General features: G+C 41.6%; 2 protein-coding genes across 4 annotated transcripts in view; both read left to right on the forward strand.

Annotated features, from left to right (window-relative positions):
• The first annotated feature begins 5917 nt into the window (after window positions 1-5917).
• The window catches only part of FRAS1 (Fraser extracellular matrix complex subunit 1), a 463649-nt gene continuing 445648 nt past the window's right edge, over window positions 5918-23918 (forward strand). For 2 of the 3 annotated variants that reach the window (XM_061192399.1, XM_061192400.1), the window contains exons 1-2: window positions 5919-6746; window positions 14991-15022. In XM_061192399.1, the coding sequence (XP_061048382.1) occupies window positions 6671-6746; window positions 14991-15022 (108 nt within the window). In that variant the 5' untranslated portion in view covers window positions 5919-6670. Of the gene's footprint in view, window positions 6747-14990; window positions 15023-23918 lie in introns of all 3 variants that reach the window. The other variant, XM_061192401.1, reaches the window with a different exon arrangement.
• On the forward strand, window positions 9938-11552 carry LOC133092267 (lupus La protein homolog). Its single transcript, XM_061191514.1, has one exon. It carries the CDS (start codon window positions 10045-10047, stop codon window positions 11260-11262), a length of 1218 nt encoding a protein of 405 aa, XP_061047497.1. The 5' UTR covers window positions 9938-10044; the 3' UTR covers window positions 11263-11552.

Raw genomic sequence — 23918 nt, forward strand, 5'->3', positions numbered from 1 at the left:
AACTCAAGGAGATACCAACATTTCTCCCATATTGGAGGCACTTTCAAATTCTGCACACTTTTTGGTTCTAAACAAGATATGAAGGGACACAGGGTCATGGCTCTTCACTGTCTTGCTTTCCCACCTTCTTTTTGTCTTGTGCCCACAGGGGAAATATTTCTCAACTCTATAACCTCCTAAAAATGACAGCAGGTTCAGGACTGCCTGTCTGCCAGGGCACTCCCCTGAGAACCCACGGCCAGTTTCTCCCAGTCTTTTTGAAATCCACAATCATTTTAAGATTGAATCATTCCAGGGGCACTGAAGCCAGACTCGTTGCAGTTCAGCTGTTACTAGGTGCTTATAGAATAAGAGATAAAAGCGACAAAATTAAATGCTAATGGATTAGTATGAGCAAACATATCAGACTCCCAGTGATAGTAAAAGTTGCAGCTCCGATTATATCATCACTGGAAAACTTTAAAAAATAAAGACACTAAAAGGTACTAAGTTTTCCATGGATCAAGTTATGAGATCATTAACTTTGCTCCCTGCTTCTCATTCACTATTAGAGAAATATCATCAGTATCATGATCAACATCATCATCAGTTTTGATTTATCTGAATAGCCTACTGCAATGGACCTCTAGGAACATTTACATATCCAATTACAAGATGATTATTCATAGCCTTTAAACTGACTCCCACATAAAAATGCCTGACCTAGCTGAAAGTTCTTAATAATAATACTTTACACTTGTATAATGCTCTTAAAGTTTCAAAAGATTTCCATATCCATTTTCTTAATTTGAGCCTCCATACAACCAGTTTGATAAGTAGATCCCAGGTATTATTATCTCCCATTTACAGATGAGTACTTAGAAGTTCTATTAATGACTTATCTGACGTCAGTCAACCAGTTGGTCTTAGAACTTAGACTGCATCCTAGGTATTATTCCCTGGGCTCAGTGAGATAACACAGTCTCTCTTTCCTCGGTTTGTGGAGGCCAATATCTTTGGATTGCAGTGAAAATAATCTCAAAGTCATGACTTTACTTCTGAAAATGTGGACTATGTTGTTCTTTGTCATTTATGCTTTGAGGTCATTAGAAAGCCTTGGTGGTGGGGGGGATGGGGGAGTTCCAGACACATCAGGAGGCTTGAGTTTACTAACGTTGATTCCTAGTAGTGTTACCTCGGAAAGAATACCTTGAAAATAAGCCGGCTTCAGGAGCAAGCTTGGCACTCTGCTGACTTGTCCCTCATAGAGAATATATTTGGTCATTACTACCTCGTGGACTCTTTATTTTCTTTGTATGTGCTGTTGACTGAATATTTGTGTTCCATCCCCTACCTCTGCCCCAATTCATGTGTTGAAACCTACTCCCCAATGTAATGATATTTGGAGGTGGGGTCTTTGGGACGAGATTAGGTCATGAGAGTGGAACCATCACAAATGGGATTAGTGCCCTTATAAAGAGGCTCCAGAGAGCTTCCTTCTCTTTCTGCCATGTGAGGTTACAGCCAGAAGACAACCGTCCATGAACCAGGAAGCCCTCACCAGATATCAAATCTGTCTGCACCTTCATCTTGGACTTCCCAGCCTCCAGAACTGTGAAAAATAAATTTCTGTTGTTTATAAGCTCCCCAGTCTATGGCATTTTATTATAGCAACCTGAATGGACTAAGACAGTAGGTATGTGATTAAAAATATTTTTTAGAATAGTCATTGTGGTTATCTCCCCAGTATCCATTCCACTTTCTCTTACTAACAACTTTTCATTCAGGTAGCCAAATCTTCTTAGCATGAAGCCATGTACTTTGGGAGCCCTGGTTTGTGTCTGTTATTCTAGAATAATTATGAATATATTCTTTAGCACTCTCTAAAGTATCTTGGTTTGGGCAACAAATTAGTCATCCTAATTTGGGGAGATGTTAACTCAACTCCTGACTGTAGAGGTGGGGCATGTCTTACGACTCAGGTCTCAGCTAGTTCATGAAATCCTATACTCTGTTAAACATGTTGATTCAGGGATGAGCATGGGAGTGAATGTGAACCAATGAAACACAAGGAAATGTCTGCTGGGGAAAGAAAGTATATTCCTTGCTTCTTTAGATAGTTCTGGATCAAATATCTGTAGATTAAACTAAAAAGCATGTAGCTCGGAGAATTGCTGGCAGTTATTTTGTACCTAAAAGCAGGATCCAAGTGGAAGGTGAAGTTGATACAATGGAAGGCAGCATTCATCAGGACAGGCTAGGTTATGCTGCAGTAACAAACAACCCCCAAATCTTCATTGCTTGACAAAATAAAGTTTATTTCTCACACTAGGCATCCAGTGAGTGTTGTCAGGGCCTTTGTTCCAAAGAGTCATTCAGAGACTTGGGCTTACAGAGGCTCCACCATCTAATGATGCTGCCATCATAGGTTTCAGACTTCACTGAGGCAGGGAAGGGAGCATTGCTATAATTGCTTTAGCCTGAAAGTGACAGAGCTCACTGTCTAAAACAGTGCTGTCCAATAGAAACATAATATGAGCCACATGTATAATTATTTTGACTAAGTTTATTGTTATTGTTGTTGTTATTACCAAATTTGAAAGTAATGTTTGTTTCCTAAGATTTCTTTACTTGCTGTCTGTTTTGTTTTAAATTAGCATATAATTTACATACAGCAAATTTACCCTTTCAGTGTATAGTTCTGTAAGTTTTGACAAACACATACAGTCATGTACTTACCATTGCAAGCAAGTTTTAGAACAGTTTCATCTCTCCCCAGAATTACTCTATACCCTTTGTAGTCAAACTCTCCTTCTACCCTCAGCTCCTGGCAACCATTGCTCTGTTTTCTGACATTATGGTTTTGCTTCTCCAGGATGTCACGTAAATGCAATCAGAGTATATGAGCTTTTTGAGTGTGGATTCTTTCACTTAGCATAATGCAGTTGAGATTCCTCTATGCTGTGGTCTGTATCAGTAGTTTGTTCCTTTTTGTTGTTGAATAGTATTCTATTGTATGGATGTACCTCAGTTTGTTTATCCACTTCTCAGTTGAGGGACATTTGGATTGTTTCCAATTTTTGGTGGCTAATAAAGCCAATAAAAATATTCACGTACAGGTTTTTGTGTGAACACAGGTTTTCATTTCCCTTGGGTAAATACTTAGAGGAGCAGGATGGCTAGGTCATATGGTAACTTCCTGTTTAACTTTATAAGAAACTTCCAAACTGTTTTCCAAAGTGTCTACATAACTTTGCATTTAATACCAGAAATACGTATGAGAGTACCAGTTCTTCGACATCCTTGCCAGTGCTTGATATTATGTGCTTTTCTTTTCTCAACCATCCTCGTAGATTAGATCTCATTCTCATATCTCATCTTATAGATTAGTGGACATATGTAAACCTAATTTTCTAGAAGCTACATTTTAAAAAGTAAAAAGAAACAGGTAAAGTTAGTTTTAATAATATATTTTATTTAAAAGAATATATTCAAGCTATTATCATTTTAACATATAGTTAATATAAAAAATTAATGAGATATTTTACATTCTTTTTTGTGTGTACTAAGTCTTTGAAATCTGATATATATTTTATACTTTCAGCACATCTCAATTTGGACTAGCCACCTTTCAAGAGATCAATAGCCATACGTGGACGGTGGCTGCTGTATTGGACAGTGCAGGTCTAGACCTAGTTCATGGTCCCACCTAACTGTGAGTGGGCTGGGAAAATGTGATATTCCATGTATCCAGGAAATGATGGTGAGCACTAGTAATGTCTATCACAAAGGCAGAGCAGAGAAAAAGAAATAATTCAGGTCCTTTATGACATCATTAAAGTACTAAATTGGACCCAATCTGAAGGTCTTCTAAGGACAGTCTTAGTTTCTAGCTATGACAGACAGTAAATGCCATACATGTAGTTTAATCCAGTTTGAATTAGCTAATTCTGTTATTTGAAAATTTCTCCAATATAATTTTGCATCGTGCACTTAAATATGTGTTCCATATAGAAGAATGAGAAAATACAGGTTAGCTAAAAAGAGAAATTAAAACTCCCTTGAATTCTCAGAGATAGTATTTTGGTATATATTCTTTGAGATACGTGTGTATGAATATGTGTGTATAAATGCATGAATGTACATGTGTACAAGCAAAACCATTGGAACATTATATTATTTTCTTATGAGCTATGTTTTTCACCCAATAATATTTTAAAAACATCTTTCCATGTCAATAAATATACATTTAGGATATTTTTAATCTCTGTGTAGTATTGCAGTTTATGGAGGAATCATAATTCACTCAACACATTCTGTATTATAGGTTGTTCCGAGTATTTCACTGTTTAAATTGAGGCAGGGGCAGAAGTGGTGTATTTTAGAATACCTCCTTATCCGAAGCAAAAAGCAAAGCGTCTTTGGAAATCCTGTTTCCTTTTTCTCTCACATCTTCTTTTTATACCTGGCCTTCTCTCAGGGACTTACTATTTTGCTCAGTCCATTCTTTCAACAAACGTTTAATGAGCACCTACTATGTGCTTCAGCTACAAAGGTGACAATCTTTGTCTCTGAGACCGCCACAGCCCAGGAGAGACTTGCACAATCCCTGGGTCCTGTGAATACTCAAAGATCAGTGCTAGGTTGTCAGACGTTTCCTTTTGCTTGGGCTAATTGTAATAGTTACAGGATCTGCCGGTTACAATTTATCGAGTTATTCTGAAAAGTGAATCGTTCCAACTAGCGCTAGTGCGGAGCAGAACGTCCGCTGGATTATGGTGATGGGACTGGAAATAAATTGGGCCCCTGCTGTTTCACAGCTCGGAGTTCAATGCTTGGACAAACTCCCCTCTGACAGGCTAGCTAGCCCACCTGAGGTCAACTGAGAGACCCAGGACGTCTCTTCTCTGGGCCACTCATAATCCAAAAATAGCTGGTTCTATAAAAAAAAATTTGGTCCTATTTTTATTTGGTCCTATAAAAAATAGCTGCCGGCACTCAGTCCTGACCAGGAATCAAGACCTCCACTCTTCAAGGGCATGCCCCAGTGTGCGCTGCCCTGACATTTACTTCCCAGTCTTTGGCATTTGGGGGCGCAGCTGGAGCCACCACGCAGAGGCTGCGTAGTGTTCCACTGACAGCCTCTCTCAGGGAGAGGGAAAGGTGCATTCGTGGTGGGAGGCCTCGCCTAGGACACACACACCGAGGTCCTCCCAGGCTGCTGGTAAACCCACGATGCGACGACCTGATGGTCTCAGAGCGAGGAAGATGGATCAGATCTGCCTCACTCTCTTAGTGCAGCCAGAGTGGCGGGGTGTGTGTGTGTGTGGGGGGGGGGAGTAGCGCTGGAGTCCTTGAATGTGGGCATACCCCCTCCCAAGTGAGGGCTGTGGATCCGGTTCGCGGGTCCCTAGGCTGTGCAGGAGCCAGGACAACGCCATCTTCCCCTCCAACCCTCCCTGGTGTGACCACTTTTGATGCCGCCCCAGACAAAGGCAATCCGAACTCCAGCAGAAAGAATAAGGGGATCAGGTTGCTCTCTCGGCCTCTCCTCACTCCCCCCTCCTCGCTTCTCCCCTTTCCACGTGACTCTCTGGAATCTTTTGCAAAAGCTCCGAGTCTCTGGGTCCATTTTCACACCGAGCAAAGGAGAGAGGAAGGGTGGGTGGCGGGGGGGGAGGCGGAGGAAGGCGGAGCATGTGTCCTTTAAACGCGGGGTTCCAGAGGGGGGCCTTATTTTGTGCGTTTCCGGGCTCTCTGGTCGAGTGGCTCTAGTTCGGAAGTCCTTTCCAGGCTCTCTAGCATTTTCCTCGCTGCATTTGGAATCATGGCTACTCCTTCGCTCCCATAATCGCACCTCGACCCAGCAGACCGGCTCGGGGCGCACGGGGCGGAGGTGGCCGCTGGCGCCGAGCGAGCCACGCCCCGCAGCGCTCCTCGCCCGGGCCAGCGGCGGGGGCGGGAAAGTAGCGGCGGAGTTCCCTGCGCTGCCGCCCCCGGCTTTCCTCAGAAGCTTTCGCGGAGTCTGCGGCAGGGAGCCCAGCCCGAGGCGGCGGCGTGGGGCTGCAGAGCCGGCGAGTCCCACGAGCCGCCCGCAGCGCAGCACGAAGTTTCCCGCGAGCCGCCCCGGGTGGCTGAGGTCCGCCGAGCCGGGTGGCCCAGCCCAGAAGGAGGAGTGGGTGGGTCTTTTGGGGCTCCTGGCGACCCCCTCGGCCGACGCTGCGAGTGTCAAGCGAACTTTAGAAAGCTGCTGCCGAGGAACCTGCTCCGGGATCTCCACGGTTGGAGACCCGGGAGCGGGCGGGTCCGGCCTGCGGGAAATGCTGGGAGATCCATTCTGCTGGTGACGGGCAACTTTCCGGCGAGCCTTGGCCGCGGGTCACTGAGCCCTGCCTCCTCTTTTATTCTCCCGAGCTCAGCCGACGTTGGCGCCCTGCTCTGCTGGAGAGCTAGGCGCGCTCTCCGCCCGGCAGTGAGTGAATTGAATCCCTCCCCCTCCCCCCCGCCACGAGAGTGTCGCTCTCGCCCGTCCACCGCCTCATTTCCCCGGAGGTGACCGCCCGCCGCCCGCCGCCCGTCGCACCCCGCTCTCGGGGCGCCTAGCCCGGGGCGCCGACGGCTGCGTTTTGGCCGAGAACTGGTTCTTGGATGCTGAAGGCTGGGCTTGTCCAGCGTGGGTGCAGAGGCGGCAATGAGTGTCTTCAAAGTGTGGCTCGGGGTGGCCCTAGCATTGGCGGAATTTGCAGTATTGCCTCATCATTCTGAAGGTGAGAGAGCGGTGCCGTGTGTGTGTGTGTGTGTGTGTGTGTGTGTGTGTGTGAGATCGTGCTTTTTAAAAAGCTCAGCGGGTGTATGGCATTGTGGGTCAGATGGAAGTTTTTTGGGGATGGGTGGGTGGGTGGCCGTGGAACTAGAGGGGGCTTTTTGTGAGAAGATTCCAACTCCTGATTGTTTTGTATGCAGATCACAAGCCCCACTCCCTCCTCCCTCTCTGCCCTGAGTGCATTTGGGTGGGTGGGTGGGTGGCCGACCGAGGTGCCATCTCTGAAATTGGATTCTCTTTCTTCCCACTTCCCCGGTGCCCCCGAATGGAAAGCATCTACATGGAGCGTAGGTGAGGAGTGAACAATTGCAATTACCTGTGTAAAAATACTTATGCTCCTATGAAAAATAAAATCCGGCACCTTAAAACCCTCTTCTCGCCCTCCCTCCTTCCGCCAATGAGTCTACCCGTAAAGTCCAATTAAGATTTTATAAGGTGCTTAGAGCGTGTTCTGGAAGTAGACAATTCAATCGCACTACAAGAAATCTCCCCAGTACAGAGAGACTCGAGCCTGCCTCTTCCCCAGAAAAGAAGTGGTTAATAAGAGTTTAGCTCCGTTCTCTGACTTCGCCCCCTGCCTCCCAGTTTTCCTCCGAGGCTCCAACCTACGTGTAAAACCCTGGAGCTGGGGGTGAGAAAGAAGGAGACTGGGGGAGTTGTCGCCATGATAGCAAGAGCAATGTGAGCTCAGGCAAGTAAATGAATCGATAAGGAAATCAAGAGTTTGGGGGTCCTAGGATGGCGGGCCCGGGGACGCGAGGCGGCGTGAGCTCCCACCTGCTCCGAGTCTCGAGGAAAGTCGCCTAGCGGGTGCTTAGGGAGGGGGAAGGGAGCCGGCGGGCTGAGGAAGACGGCTTAATCTACCGCGCAGGGCTCTCGGCTTCCCCTCCCGGCTCCATTCATTATTCATCCAGCTGCGGGAAGAAGAGTTCACCTGGCCCGCGGCAAATCAGAGCCGCAGCCGCGGCCGTCGCGGGCGCGGGGCGGGGCGCCTTCTCCGCTCGGGTGCGGACCCGGGCGTGGGACTGGGGGCAGCGGCAGCCCCCGAGGAGGACACAGCCCTGCTCGGACCCACCTGCAGCCACCTGAGCAGCGGCCTTTTCCTAGCTAGCTTCCCGGGAGAAAGTGGCGGTGGCTTTGGAAACGCACGGCAGTGGGGACTTTCCCGTGGGTGGAGAGACCGCCAGCCCGCACCCTCCCGGGAATTATGTCAAGTGTGTATCATCCCCGGGAAGAGCAGGTCTGGGGCCTGTGCAGCCTTTTTCAAACAGGGCATAACCTGTAGAACCGTGTCTTTATTTTATGTGTGCGTGTGTATGCAAACTTAAAAGACAATAAAACGTATAGGGCTTAATTGTAGTAAAGCACATGGGAGAGTCAACCTAGGCCACCCAAATGTGAATTTGAGACAGAAAAATTACGTTTGCACTTGGTGGTGGCAGTTTCCTATTTAGGATCGTGTCCCAGCAACGCGGAAAACGTGCTGGCTGTCGCCGATAGCTCACCAGGGGGCAGTTGGAATGATGTAAGAGATTTGCTTTTCAGAAGCAAATCTCTTGAAATTACAAAAGCCATTATTACTAAGGGCCTGCAGGGTTCGCTCTCTGGAAGACTGGTTGACAAAAAGGGCAAAGTTTAAAAACGTCCACAGTCTTCTGATGGGGGAGGAGTGTAGGGCGCGAGGGGCGCTATTCCTCCAAAGATTCTTTGGAAACTTTGCTTCTTACTCTTTCATCCCACCTTCAGAACATTCTAGAATCATCCCACAACTTGGATTCATAGATATCTGAGAGTTTCCATCCAAGTCATAATGATGCTTACCTAATAATGAATGAATGAATGAATGAATGAATGAATATGGACATTTACTGAGCACTGTACTATTTGCCTGGCACTATGCTAAGCACTTCACATAATCTCATTAAATTAATTAAATGATAACAGTCCCACAGCCAAAAAATCAGCTGTCATCTGATGAGTCCTTTGATTTGGTTCTGTCAGGGTTTTCTTTTTCTCTTAAAAATAAGAGCATTGAGGTCAAGAATGGAGAGCTTAAGGATATTAGAGATTTCCTCAAGTTTTTATTATTAGCCTTGGCAATGATTTTTAAAAATGGAAAAGAAGCATTCACATGTGTGGGTCTCTTGACGCGACCTACTGTGTGATACTGTTGCTGTCCAGGCCATGGCAGAATTTGTTGTTTTCTTCTCAATGCTCAGAGAGCATGTCATATATGTTTCTGGTACACCAGTTAATAATTCTATAATTTTAGCTGATAAAGATACAATCTTCCTCACTTAACTGTGTGCTCATGGAGGGCTTAGGATGGCTCCTGGTTGTTATACTTCCAACTCAGCTCCTGGTACACAATAGGTGCTAAAAAAAATTTGGTCAGGTGAATGAGTATTGCCAAATCACATTTCAAATTAAGCTTAGACTGTTGCTGTGTGACCTTGAATGAACCACCTAACTTCTTTGGGCTGTGGTCTGTTATTCACCAAATGCAGAAGCTGGCTAGGTGATAGCTCTAAAATACTTCTGCTAATCATCCAGCATAGAAAAAAAAAAAATGATCAGTATTTGCTGCCTTATTTTTGGTCAGTTGCATCTTTCTAGTTCTGAATTTTATTTTAATTATTAAAAGAAAAATGAAGGTTTACAAGCAGGTTATTGGCAATGTTATTTTACATGTTCTTATATCACTAAGCTGACAAACTACGGTGATTTGAGAACTTAATAAAATCAACAAGTCACAGAGAAACTTCTAGCAAACATGGCTGCTTTCTGAATCAGATGTGTTTCTGGAGAAGTACATCTTGAGTTGTGTCGACCCGTGGAAATCCTGTGAAGTTACACTGGATAGAACATGTCGGCTGTGGATAAAGAGTCTTGAATTGGTTACGAGAACTGAGTTCTAGTCTATGTCCATCACTCCCCATGTGACTTTAGCCAAACTTACAATCTTCCAGTCTTTTTCCTTTAAATGCCGTTAGCAGAATATACTGAAAAGGATCATTTGATAGACAGAGTGTTTTATTTATGGGTGGATCAGCATATTTTGTTCCACTCTTGGTAGAAGAGTTCCTTCTGTGTAGGATTCAGTGCTTAAAACTCAATGTTAACCCCCATCTTCTTTAGGCGCGTTGGGCAAGCTGGCGGCGCTCGGGAGTGGAGACGTTGCTGTCGCTGTTAGTGACCCTGTGGCGCGTCTCTGTGGGACCGAAAACTTAAAGATAGCCAGAATGGCAGAAAATGGTGATAATGAAAAAATGGCTGCTCTGGAGGCCAAAATCTGTCATCAAATCGAGTATTATTTTGGTGACTTCAATTTGCCACGCGACAAATTTTTAAAGGAACAGATCAAACTGGATGAAGGCTGGGTACCTTTGGAGATAATGATAAAATTTAATAGGTTAAACCGTCTAACAACAGACTTTAATGTAATAGTAGAAGCATTGAGCAAATCAAAGGCGGAACTCATGGAAATAAGTGAAGATAAAACTAAAATTAGAAGATCTCCAAGCAAACCCCTCCCTGAAGTGACTGATGAGTATAAAAATGATGTAAAAAACAGATCTGTTTATATTAAAGGCTTCCCAATTGATGCAACCCTTGATGACATAAAAGAATGGTTGGAAGATAAAGGTCAGGTACTAAATATTCAGATGAGAAGAACATTGCACAAAGCATTTAAGGGATCAATATTTGCTGTATTTGATACCATTGAATCTGCTAAGAAGTTTGTCGAGACCCCTGGCCAGAAGTACAAAGACACAGACCTGCTAATACTTTTCAAGGAAGATTACTTTGCAAAAAAAAATGAAGAAAGAAAGCAAAATAAAATCGAAGCTAAATTACGAGCTAAACAAGAGCAAGAAGAAAAACAAAAGTTAGCAGAAAATGCTGAAATGAAATCTCTAGAAGAAAAGATTGGCTGCTTGCTGAAATTCTCGGGGGACTTAGATGATCAGACGTGTAGAGAAGATTTGCATATCCTTTTCTCAAATCATGGTGAAATAAAATGGATAGACTTTGTCAGAGGAGCCAAAGAGGGAATAATTCTGTTTAAAGAAAAAGCTAAGGAAGCACTGGATAAAGCAAAAGACGCAAATAATGGTAACCTACAATTAAGGAACAAAGAGGTCACCTGGGAAGTACTAGAAGGAGATGTGGAAAAAGAAGCATTGAAAAAAATAATAGAAGATCAACAAGAATCCCTAAACAAATGGAAGTCAAAAGGTCGCAGATTTAAAGGAAAAGGAAAGGGAAATAAAGCCGCCCAGATTGGGTCTGCTAAAGGAAAAGTACAGTTTCAGGGCAAGAAAACTAAATTTGATAGAGATGATGAACATGATGAAAATGGTGCATCTAGACCAGTAAAAAGAGCAAGAGAAGAAACAGACAAAGAAGAACCTGCATCAAAACAACAGAAAACAGAAAATGGTGCCGGAGACCAGTAATTTAGTAAACATTTTTTATTCATTTTAATTAGATTTTAAGCTGCTTTTGTCTTTGGAGGCTTTTAAAAAGAAAACCGAATTAGGTCCACTTCAATGTCCACCTGTAAGAAAGGAAAATTTTTTTGTTGTTTAACTTGTCTTTTTTTGTTGTTATTGTTATCAAAATGAGTATTTTTTTATGTATAGTTCTGTTTGTGTTCTTTCAGATTATTCAAATATCAAAAGAAACATTCTTCCACTAAATTGCCTTTGTAATATGAGACTGTATTAGTACAAAGTAATAAAATGTATACTGCATAAAAAAAAAAAACAAAAAAAAAAAACTCAATGTTAAGGAAGGAAGGACATTGGATGGGAAAAAATAGCCTATCTCTACATTCTTTCAGTCCACAAATCTTTATTGATAGCTTATATATCAGGTTATTAGGTTATGTCTGGTAAGGACATATAGACATCAAAAAAATAATAATAATACCTGCCCTCAAGGAGTTTGCATACCTGGAAATCATTAATATAGGTAAGGTAGCAGTAGGGACATGTAAACGTTGGTCCTTGGTGGGTTTCCCAATATTGAATAATTGCAACTCTGCATCTTTTGGCTTTTGCAACTACCAGCTAGTGGAAATAAAGGGTGTTGTATTGTCATAGGCTCTTATTTCCATCATATTGCATTTCTCTTCTCCTCTGGGGATGGGATTCTGGGTGTTACCCTCTGCAAATAAATCCTTTAGTGAGAGCACGGTCATCTGTATTCACTGTTGTGGACTTGAGTGGTAATATTGCTCAATTTTACTCAGATATGAGTAGTCATAAAATACTGTCCACCACTTGGCTCAGGAGAGGGGAGGGGACTACCACATGGCACAGTTGGAGTCGTGTGCCAAATCTTACACTAGTTCAAAAACAGTTGGCCCATTTTTGTTTTAACTACTCGATTGATCTGACTCCTGGTTGACAATAATCAGGACAGGAGCTGTCCTGTCAGTCCAGAAAAGGATTCTCTTTTAACTATTCCACAGTGTACAAGCCATATGCTGAATTATAGCACAAAATAAAGCTTGAACATTTAAATGCCAACTTGTGGCTGCTTGTTCCTAGTGAGTCATGTTTTTGTGAGACCATGCTTTCCAAATTTCTTCATATGTGCCACTATTTCTTTGAACAAATGGGTCTGGCATTTTGTGACTTAGATTTAACTTCTCTAATTTACTCACGTTATCAGGTAGGGTTTCCATAGTGAATAGTTTCAGGATGTGAGTACTGGTGCAAATTATATCTCAAATTTCCTCTGAAAACTTCAGATTTTGTACAGGTGTCTCATCATAGAGTACATTCTAATGTGCCAAAGGGCCTAAAAATGAATATGAGGTGACATTTTGCCTACGTGACCTGCAAGAAAGGCGCCAACCACAGGAGGAAGGTCTCAAGATCTCAGCTTCCTTCTTGGCACTATGTGATCCCTTCACCCTGCACAACTTTATGCACTTTCTCACAGGTGTCAGAACTTAAATTACCTGCCATCTCAGCTGTATTCCATACCCTGAAACTGGCAAAGTTCTTGGTCTCTTATTTTTCCTGTTTTCCCTTGAAGAAGGCCTGTTTCTCCTTCTAGGTCTGCATCATCAGTTAGAATTCCCCTTAAGCTGGAGTTTCAAGTTCAAATAAAGCCCACATCGAAACTTCAGGTAGAGTTGCAATCATTCCAGTGCTCCTTAAGAAAAAAAGTGATGAGTGGAGAGAGTAACTTTGTTTTCCAAAGTATATGAGTTGATCGATTAGTGAAAAGGCAGAACCAGAAGCTGCACCTAGCACCCAATGCCAACAAACCTCCCGACTTAGTCTGCTGGTGGGTGTGAAGCTTGTGCCAGTGTGGGAGAAATATGCTTGCTTTGGAGGATTGCATCTGGCATTGGGTGGTGATGAATGTTTGATGGGACTGGGCATCACAGTGGAATGCTTTCTTTTTTTCTACAGGGAAGCAATGAGGTTTTGGAAGCTGTGTTAATGGGGACTCGTTTCTGCAGCTGCCTTTTGGGTAGAGATGTTGTGTTTTAGGAAAGCCCTCAGAGGCCAAGGCTTATTTCTTTTAGAATTGTACATCCTAGAGCGACCCAAATTGAGTTATTTCCCTTTTCTAATGATAGAATTTATCAGCAGTTACACATAGTTTTGACTCGAGTTTCTAGCAGATGTTTGGCTTAACCAAGTGTTTGTGATGCCACACTCAATGCTGCTTTATTTTTTCATGTTACCGTGATTTTATAACATCTGTCTAAATTTCCAGAAATGGGTTTTGATATGAGTACTTGGATACATCTTAAGGTACTGATTCCTTTTGGAGCTTTGAAAGTTTACTGGCCTTTGGAGGGTAGTGCTATGGAGGAGGGTAATAAAATTACTTGAGGATGGTTTTATCTAAAGGTTAAATTTTGTTTGTTTATTCTAAAGGTTAAATTTTGTTAAATTGTACCTAAGTGATGATCTTTATGTTTAACTTTTAAACGTGAGAAGTAATTAAATAAGTCCATTTACATAATTTAGGAATTGCATTGTGTTGATATATATTTATGTACCTATATACGATTATTTTATATATATCCATATCCACATGTCATATTATTTTATATATATCTATATCCATATATGTGTTTATATATACATATATATCTGTATCTATATATATCTATATCTATATCTCCTTTCTTATGATATACCATAGACTGAAATACTGTCTTTGGAACAGAATTTCTTAAAAATAAGTCAGGAAGAATTTCCCCCCAAGATTTTATCTCAAGTTATTCTTATTTGAATTTCAAGGGCACAAAAAGTCATTTCAATAAATTTGCCCATGGAGATCTTTGATTCAAACCCCAAGTGTAAATAACCATCTCCTTTTCTTTGAATACTGTTCTTAATTCCATTATTAGTAGATAAGGTAGACCAGTCCTTTCCTGAGAAGTTAATAGTACTGAGACTTCACGAATGATCTGTTGGCGTCCAAGCACTGTAGTAAAATGTGTCCTTCCCTCTTTGGACATTAAGTGCGGCACATTGTCAAGGTGTGCTCTGTCTTGGTGTGTGTATGCTATTTCAGTCTGCTTTGCAGCCTGTTTCTGAGCTAGTATTGTTAGCACACTGCCTGCATGTTTATAGGTTAAATCAACACCTGCTGTGCTGTTCAAAAATTGGTTTAGAAAAAGCATAATTTTGTGGGCTGGAAAGCTCCATGAAGGAGATGGGATCAAGTTCAAGGAAATTGATTAGACCAAATGCATCTCCTGCAGGAAACAAAAATGAGTAAAGGCATTGGCATACGAAAGCATTACCGTGGGATCCTAAGTTGGCCTCTTGGGTTGGACTGGAGAATTTGTGTAAGCAAAGAGTGGCAGAGAAGCCTGGATAAGTAAATTGGGAGTGGATTAGGAAGGCTTTGCTGATTTGTCATATAGGAAAATACACCAGTGTATTTATATCATGTCGTTATACATACATTTATTTTAAAATTCAAATAATGAGTTTTAATAATTCTTTCCCTCGTGCATGTCCAAGAAATGTTGTTTTGGTGTACGGGATTATTTCCCCAGGGGCAGAATCCTCAAGCTTTTGGAAAAAGCACAGTTTGCTGATTATGATGCACGTAGATGCAGTTTTAGTGTACTTTGGCCAGGGCAGTGCCTATTGGTCTATTATGCATCCCTTTTAATTCTTGTTTTGTTTTTTCCCCACAGGTGCTTGTGTCTATCAGGGTTCCTTGTTGGCGGTAGGTCATTCTTCATATATTTGGTTCATTTTTTTTGAATGTAAAATGCTTGATTGAGGTTACTGAGTGAGTGAGGTGACCCTGTCATTGTAAAATGTATTTATTTTCCTTCTCAGTTTGAGGATTATCCCTCATCCTGGCACAGTCATGCTCAATTACTTAATACCTTTTCCAGAGTGAATTAGTTCCATTCAGATACTCAGGGGTTGGAAGAGAAGTTCAAACACCCAACACCAATTTGCATTCCATGGCTGTCTTGTGAGTTCTTTCAATCAGAGAGAAAATTAGATCCCATTCTTTTGTCAGATATGAACTAGGGCACAATTTGTTTATCTTCCAAACAATTTGTTTGCTTCTTCCTTTGAACCCCCCCTCCAAAAAAAAATACAATTATTGAGTACAATATGGACGATCCTGACTGTTGCTTTGAATTATACTTTTAAGTTTTGGTAACAAACAATTTAACATTTTATCTCTGATCCTTTGCCACGTAGAGGAGAATTGATTTTGAATTTAATGTCAGGATCACTTGGGGGAAAAGCTGATGCAAGATTCCTGCATTTCTTTTCATTAATAATGTACTATGGTGCATAACAGTGTGTTAAAAGCCTATTGAAAAGACCGTCTACACTCCATCAACTCTAATAAGTGGTGTGACAAGTCATTCTTCACCATTTTTTTATTTTAGGTTAATAAATCCTGTAATAAAAACAAAACTCAGATGGTTGGAACGGGTTTGCTCATTTACATCCCAACCCGCTATTGACATGTGTGATACCAATATGTCATCTTGGATTGTCCTTGTGGTGTTGAAATAGATGAGAAATATTTGAAATATCTGAGAGTCTAGATAATTGTAGATGTTCACAGTAATATTCTTGAATCTGAACTTTATGTAATATAGTTACTGCTCTGGAGATTTATGTGTTTTTTCCTTCCTTATATTTTTCTGTTAAAGAATGAGGTGAAAGCCATTTTCCACTCTCTTTCCCATTCCATGCCCTTAAAAGACTACTCTTCCTTCTGTTTATTCTTTAATACATTTTAGGAATCATTTTAAAATCAAAGTGCTATAAAGTACATCATCAGTTTTGGGGAGCTGTAGTAGATATTATAGACAAGTTAGTTGTCCTTTTTTTTTTTTAAGCAGGTGTTTCTTTTTTTTTTTTTTTTTAATTTATTTTTATGGCTGTGTTGGGTCTTCGTTTCTGTGCGAGGGCTTTCTCCAGTTGCGGCAAGTGGGGGCCACTCTTCATCGCGGTGCGCGGGCCTCTCACTGTCACAGCCTCTCTTGTTGCGGAGCACAGGCTCCAGTCGCGCAGGCTCAGTAGTTGTGGCTCACGGGCCTAGTTGCTCCACGGCATGTGGGATCCTCCCAGACCAGGGCTCGAACCCGTGTCCCCTGCATTGGCAGGCAGATTCTCAACCACTGCGCCACCAGGGAAGCCCTAGTTGTCCATTTTAATACAAAGAAAATTGCTTATTGTGTAGAGTCCTTTGTAGCTTTTCAATATATTTTCATAGCTATCGATCTACCTGATACATACAGCAGATCAGTGAAATAGGCAGGTCATGTATTATTTTATACTCTCCCCCTTTTTAATGAAGAACCAAGGATGAGAGAGAGAGAGGTTTGCTAAAGGTAATTGACCATTAAAGGGGTGGACCAGAACAAAACAACCTGTCTTCTTTCTGTTGTTCTCCTGAATCTGAAGAAAGTGGCTAGACTACCTTCTATGTTTGACATGGCAGCATGGTATTGTACATTTGAATACGAAAGCATCAAGTACTGGGAGAGGTCAGTTTGGTTCGATCAAGTTAAACGAGTGGGCGCTAGCACACTCCTGGCCCCTCTAGTTGCCTTCTTTGCTTACCAAGACTCTGCTATGTTTGTTCCTACACCTCCTCTAGCCTGATGTACTTGTGATTGTGGATATGCGACTCAGGCAGAAAGACAATACATTTACTACAATAATAAAGATTATTATTAAACAAATATTTATTGAGTGACAACTCTGGACCTGCTATTCTAGGCACTGGGAATGCACCCGTGAACAAACAGGCAAAATCCTTGCCTTCATGAAGCTCGAATTCTAATGAATAAAATATTTAGAATGTCAGATTAGTGCTAAGGAGGAAAACAGTATGGGGGTGGGGAGGTAGAAAAGGCTGAATAGGGGACAAGGGTGGCCTCTTGAAATAAGGGGATAGGGAAGGGCTCCCTGAGAAAGTAAGGTGACATTTGAAGAAAGACCTGAAGGGCACTATAAGAGCTTGCCCCTTGGATATCCAGGGGAAGAGAATTCCACAGGGAGGAAGAGCAAGTGTAAAGTCTGAAGTGGGAGCTTGCTTGGCCATTTGAAGAAGTACTTGGAGGTCATTGTGGCTGGAGCACGTGATCCAGGGGGAGGATGGCAGGAGGTGAGGTCAGAGAGGTTGGCAGTGACAGAGCAGCGTGTCCTTCTATGGACTTTAGCTTGTCCTTTCAATCAGGTGGGTGAGCCATTGGAGGAGCTAGAGCAGAAGAATGACAAAACCTGACTTATAGTTTAATTAAACTGCTGAAATGGGAATATGAAAAGAAATAGCATTTGTTTCTAGGGAAACTATGTTGAATACTTTAAAAAAAGACTCCATAGAGGTGAGTCACTGAAAATTTGCTGTCAAATTAAGTATGAGAGAAACAACTATAAAAGACTGGGGGAAAAGCACAAAAGTCCAGAGAGATTCTGCATTCAGATTTATTTGCAACCACTTGAAGTTCTCTTTCCATTTTAAGGAACTTCAGACTGGAAGTGGGGATGATGCATTGTGGCCATAGCTAATTGTATGAATAATTCATCTCTGCTCTCTCGCTACACGGCCTGGTCTTGAAGAAAAGCACTGCACCTGCATCAGTGAAATTAAATGAATGTGCATTTATGTATTTTGAATTAAAATACAAAGTTTAAGAACATTTATATACTGTTCTAGGCTTCTCTGATTAAACAGCTCCTTGGGTGAGAAGATTTCTATGGTAAGAGGCATCACAGCCAGGGGCTGGCTTTGAGGATAGTGGCATGGTGTCCCAGTCCCAAACCCTGTAAATTCTACCCACGTGCATTTTAGAGCTGGGAGTGACTTTGGAGATCATGTAGTCCAAACTCTCCATTTTATAGGTGGGGAGAGTGAGGCAGGGATTGAAGTTCTTGTGCTTCCTTCATCACTCAGGTGAGTAACCAGAAGTGGAAAGTGGGTCTGGTTGAAAATGGCAAAGCACCAGCTTTACCCAGAATTCTATGAAACATACCAAGCAAATGAGAACACAGATCTAGGCTCTGGCTGCTAGTTGCTAACTCTCAACCTGTCTTGTGAGGATTCCTTCCACTGATACCTTTTCCATCTCATCACTTGTTGCCTGGGAAGCTGCCAGATAGAGTGGTTCATTCAGGGCCCCTGTAGTCTGACAGACCTTTAAAAAATTTTCTTTTTAATTGAAGTATAGTTGATTTACGATGTGTTATATAGCACAACTATATAGCTAGGTGTATAGCAAAGTGATTCTGTTATACATATATATATATATTTATATATATATATATATATATTCTTTTTCAGATACTTTTCCATTATAGGTTAATACAAGATATTGAATATAGTTCCCTATGCAATACAGTAGTTTCCTGTTGTTTATCTATTTTATATATAGTAGTGTGTATCTGTTAATCCCAAACTTCTAGTTTATCCCTCCACCTTTGGTAACCATAAGTTTGTTTTATATGTCTGAGTCTATTTCTGCTTTGTAAATAAGTTCATTTGCATCATTTTTTTAGATTCCACATATAAGTGATACCATATGATACTTATCTTTCTCTGTCTGACTTACTTCGCTTAGTATGATAACCTCTAGGTCCATCCATGTTGCTGCAAATAGCATTATTTCATTCTTTTTTATGGCTGAGTAGTAGTCCATTGTGTATATGTACCACATCTTTTTTATCCATTCCTCTGTCGGTGGACATTTAGGTTGCATCCATGTCTCGGCTATTGTAAACAGTGCTGCCATGAACACTGGGGTGCATGTATCTTTTCATATTAGGGTTTTTGCCGACGGACCTTGTTCTGATTCTTCCTCATCTGCTACAAACCAGCTCTGTGACCAAGTTACATAACCTTCCCGAATCTCTATCGCCTCCTATGTGAAATGGGGATAAATAGAGCCTCTCCTGAAGGGTTTTTGTAGAGTAAAGGAGGTAATGTGGGGAAGACACCCAGACGCAGTGCCTGGTATGTGCTTTTCTGCAATAACAAAATTCCTCTTTACCAGCCAAGAAGAAGGACAAGAGGAAGGAACTGTTACTTGGCACCTGCTATGTATTTCATACTCTCAACAATCCCAGGAAGTAGGCGCTGTCTTTACAGATCAGGAACCTGAGGCTAAGAAACTCTAAGTCACTTGTTCAAAAATCACACAGCTAGTCAGTGCTAGAGGAAGAGGGCGTTGCAACCTGGGTCTGACTTTAAAGCCATTCCACCGAGCATGCTGTTTCTCACAGCCAAGCCAGTCTGCTTGTTGTCTCTGAGCACGGCTAGCTTATTTTACCATCAGCCCTATGTGCCCACCCCCTCCCTGCTGCACCTGTCACGCAGTTGTCTCTGCCAGTCTCTGTCCTGACCTCCTGCAAAAGCCAGCTGTCCCTGGCTCACCCCTTCCCGTTTAGCTGAGGCTCTCCCACACTAGCATGCACTAAATTCACCACATGAAGCAAGGAAGGTTTAGGGGTTATTCCATCTTAACGTATAGTACATGCTATATTATATATATGTACCCACACAAATCCCCAGCAATGTGCTGTGTTTCCCAACTTCTGACACCTCTGTGGACTCGTGGAGACACTCTGGGGTCATTGGGTTCTAAGCCCCATGTAGCCGTCTCTCAGTTATGTACTGACTTTGTCTGTCTCTCTTCTTTCTTTAACACTGTCTTCCCTCCTTTCTCTTCTTTCCATTCCTCAGGTCAGAAAATACCCAGGAAGGTCCCCTACCTTTAGAAACACTGCATAGTCTATTTTGGGGTGTGTTTCTTCCTCCACAATATCGCTGCACCCCTGGGCTCTCAGGACTTTCTCCAAAGTCAGCCACAGTGGAAGAGAGAGTGTGACTGGGTTAAATCAGGGATCCCTCAGAGGGAAGCTACCTACTTAATATGTTTAACTGTGACAGGGGCATTGAGTGTGAGGAGGAAAACAGATTTTTTATTTCAAAGTTTTCACCTATCTCGTGTTCTTCTCTATCTATATTGAGTAAAAAGAATTTCACTTTCCTTTGGCCTCGCCACAAGCAAACATCTCCTTTATAGGTTCTTCCTGGGGGTGGATGGTTGGACTCTCCAGTTTTTATATCTGTAAAATGGAGATGAATGATGTACTTCGCAGGGTTGTTGTGAAGGTTAAAGGAGATCAGCAGGAAGCACTTAGCTTGTGACCTTCCATAAAGGTTAGCTGCTATTACTGTCGCTGTAAAGCAGTTACACTTAGCAAAGGTGGACACAGCCTCTCTTCTTCCCCAGATCAAAAGTGTTGAGTGTTGGGATTTTCCTACTTGGAATACTTTTCCTCACAAATGCTGACAAAGTGCATCATGAGGCACTAACTTTTAGCACATGTGAAAGGGAGAAAAAGTTTTCAAGAAGAATTAAAATTGTGGAGTGTTTACTATATACAGTATAACACAGTGGAAAGATCCAGGCCCTGGAGTTTAAATCTGGTTCTGCTACATACCTGCTGTGTGGCCTGAGATATGATACTTTAAACAGCCAAGTCTCAATTTCGTTGTCTGTATAATAATATACCTCATAGGGTTGGTGTGAGGGTTACCTGAGAGCATGCTTGTGAGAGAACCCAGAGCTGTGCTTGGCAAGGAAGACACACTCACATCACCTAGGTGGCAACGACATGTCGGAGTGGAAATGACTGCGTGGTAGAAGCCAGGGTGTCTTGGTTCGGGTTTTGGCTCTGTAATTACTAGCTGTGTAGTACTGAGTAAGTCACTTGAATGAAATGAGGTCTCAGCTTCTAAATTCGTAAAATGAGAGAGTTAGATTAGATCCTCTCCAAGATTCCTTAGCCCAGGGCCATCCAATGGAACGCTCTGTGCTGATGGAAATGTTCCAGAGCTGCATCGTCCTGTATGGTGGCCACAAACCACATGTGGCTGTTGAGCACTTGAAGTGTGGCTAGTGACACTGAGGAACTGGATTTTAAATTGTGCTTAATGTTAATTAAAATTTATAGCCTCACGTGGGTCGAGGCTACTGTATCGGACTGTGCAGCTTTAGAACTTTAAAATTCTTAACTTACTCTAGTACTTAAGCTTGAATTTTAGTCTCATGGATGGTTCTCACCCTGGACAAAGGTTCACTGTTGTGTTGTTAGTAGTTTGAGGAAGGTCACAAAAAGTTTGTTAGAGCACCTGAGTTTGCTATTTGTTTGTTTATATAATATTGTTTTATACATATATGTATATAATTACTACAACACTACTCTTCCCATATTGCTCAATATGTTTTCTTGAATAAAAGAAAAGGGGTGGAGTTACAGCTGAGCCCTCACCTGCAATCGATCCTACATATTCTACTAAATTTTTTCCCAGCTTTATTGAGGTATAATTGATAAATAAAAATTGTATATATTTAAGATGTACAACTTGATGATTTGGTATGTGTATACGTTGTGAAATAATCACCATCAAGCTAATAAACATATCCATCAACTCAGTCACTCCTTTCTCACTTCCTACCTCCCTCCCTCCCTTCTTTCCTTCCATAGTGAGAACACTTAAGGTCTACCCTCTTAGCAACTTTCAAGTATATAATATAGTATTGTTAATTATAGTCGCATTGTTATACATTAGATCTCCAGAAATTGTTCATCTTGCATAAGTGAAACCTTGTACCCCTTGACTAAACTCTTCCCCTTTTCTCTTCCCCACACACCCTGCCAGCCATTCTTCTTTCTGCTCTATGAGGGTAACTATTTTAGATTCCACATGTAAGTGAGATCATGCCGTATTTGTCTTTCTGCATCTGGCTTATTTCACTTAGCATAATGTCCTTCAGGTGCACTTATGTTGCTGCAAATGGCAGGATTTCATTCTTTTTTAAGGCTGAGTAATATTCCATTATCTGTATCACATTTTCTTTATCCATTCTTCTGTTGATGAGTATTTGGGTTGTTTCCACATCTTGGTTATTGGGAACAATGCTGAGAGGAACATGGGAATGCAGATATCTCTTCAAGATCCTGATTTCATTTTTTTTTGGACTTATGCCCAGAAGTGGGATTTCTGGGTCATAAAGTAGTTCTATTTTTAATTTTTCTGAGGCACCTCCATGCTGTTTTCCATAATGGTTACACTAATTTACATTTTCACTAACGGTGTACAAGAGTTCCCTTTCTCCACATCCTTTCCAATACTTGTTACCTTTTGTCTTTTTGTAATAGCCAGCTTAACAGGTTTGAGGTAATATTTCATTATGGTTTTAATTTACTTCTATTAAAGATTTTACAAAATATTTTTGGTGTTTTGTCCAAGTCTGATATATTCGTGGGAGTGTTATCCACTGTATATTGTGGTGGGAAAAATTGAGAACTTCTGGTCTAATCTGTAAGCCTTGTTGATTAGGGTTAAGGAGGATTAAAGAAGGCAAGTAGAGCTCTTCAGTGCTAGCGTCCTTTTAAAAAATTGATGTGCTATAGCATTATTTTATTTGAAACTGTGACACAAAAGATGTAGCCTCAGACTTGTGTCTGTGGTCAAGAAATTTTATGGAGAAGAGAAATGAAGAGAGTTTGGAGGCTTTCCCTATTAAGTGCTCAAAGCCCCTCCAAACACTTAGTAAATCTTGGTCAGCGACTGCTATTAAACACCCTGAACTTCTCAGCAGTGGGGGGAATGCTTGGCATCTTGTGGAGATACTCAGAAGGGAAACAATAAAGTCAGCCATTCCTTAATTTCCCTTAAGAGTACTATTGGGTATTGGAGGATATCACTGTTCTTCATTATAGTTTAACAAGAATTCATCATTTTTTCAGCCTCTTCATTTATTTTTAAATACTGAGTAATATGCCTTTAAGTGGGAGAGACTACTCTTTATTAAAATATAATTATTCTGGGGTAAAAACTTTTTTTTACAGAAAATCAGCACATCATCACTCTGCTAGGTGCTGGAATAAAATTTGAGAAGTAATGAGCTTCCTTTAACTAGAGATATTCAAGTGGAGACTGGAAAGTCTGTATCATAAATGAGATAGTGGTGGCTTGGTCTAGATGACTTCCAAAGCCTTTCTAACTTGGGTTCTGACTCGCGTGAATTGAAGATTAGAGCTGTGTGTTTCTACCTTATGGAAGCCCTTGTGGTAGGGGTGGGGTGGTGGTGAGAAAATCTCCTGACCCCAGAGGTGTACAATGAAGGGTTTCTCCCCTGCGTTCCTTCAAATGGACTGATTTTGTACCCTTGGGTACCAGGCAGTGAGAATTGGGCTCTAGGTGCCTCAGATGATTCTTTTTTTCTTTACTGGGTTTTTATAAATCGTCCACCATAATCAGATGTGGTAGTTTCCTCTTTGGAAATTCATATCTTCTGAGCGTAGTTGTGTGAGAGGAATAGTACAAGAGATTTTGTGCTTCTATTGATGAATAATCCATATGCATTTTCATTCTTGTTCATATTTTTGTGGTAGGAGCAGATGTTTTAACAAACACATTTCTTATGCTTTGTTTTGAATTTAGAAGATGCAGCTGAACTTGGCAGCCATATTACCTTGTTCAAAAGATGGTAGCATGATCATATATTTCAATTTTCTGGTCAGACCATACATTCCCCACACCTTTTTTTTTTTTTTTTTTTTAAAGTTTG

Source organism: Eubalaena glacialis, chromosome 5 (assembly GCF_028564815.1).
Source record: "Eubalaena glacialis isolate mEubGla1 chromosome 5, mEubGla1.1.hap2.+ XY, whole genome shotgun sequence".
NCBI classification, from domain to species: domain Eukaryota; kingdom Metazoa; phylum Chordata; class Mammalia; order Artiodactyla; family Balaenidae; genus Eubalaena; species Eubalaena glacialis.

Excerpts from the sequence above, each read along its gene's own strand:
- LOC133092267 (XM_061191514.1), top strand. The coding sequence starts at position 10,045 with ATGGCAGAAAATGGTGATAATGAAAAAATGGCTGCTCTGGAGGCCAAA.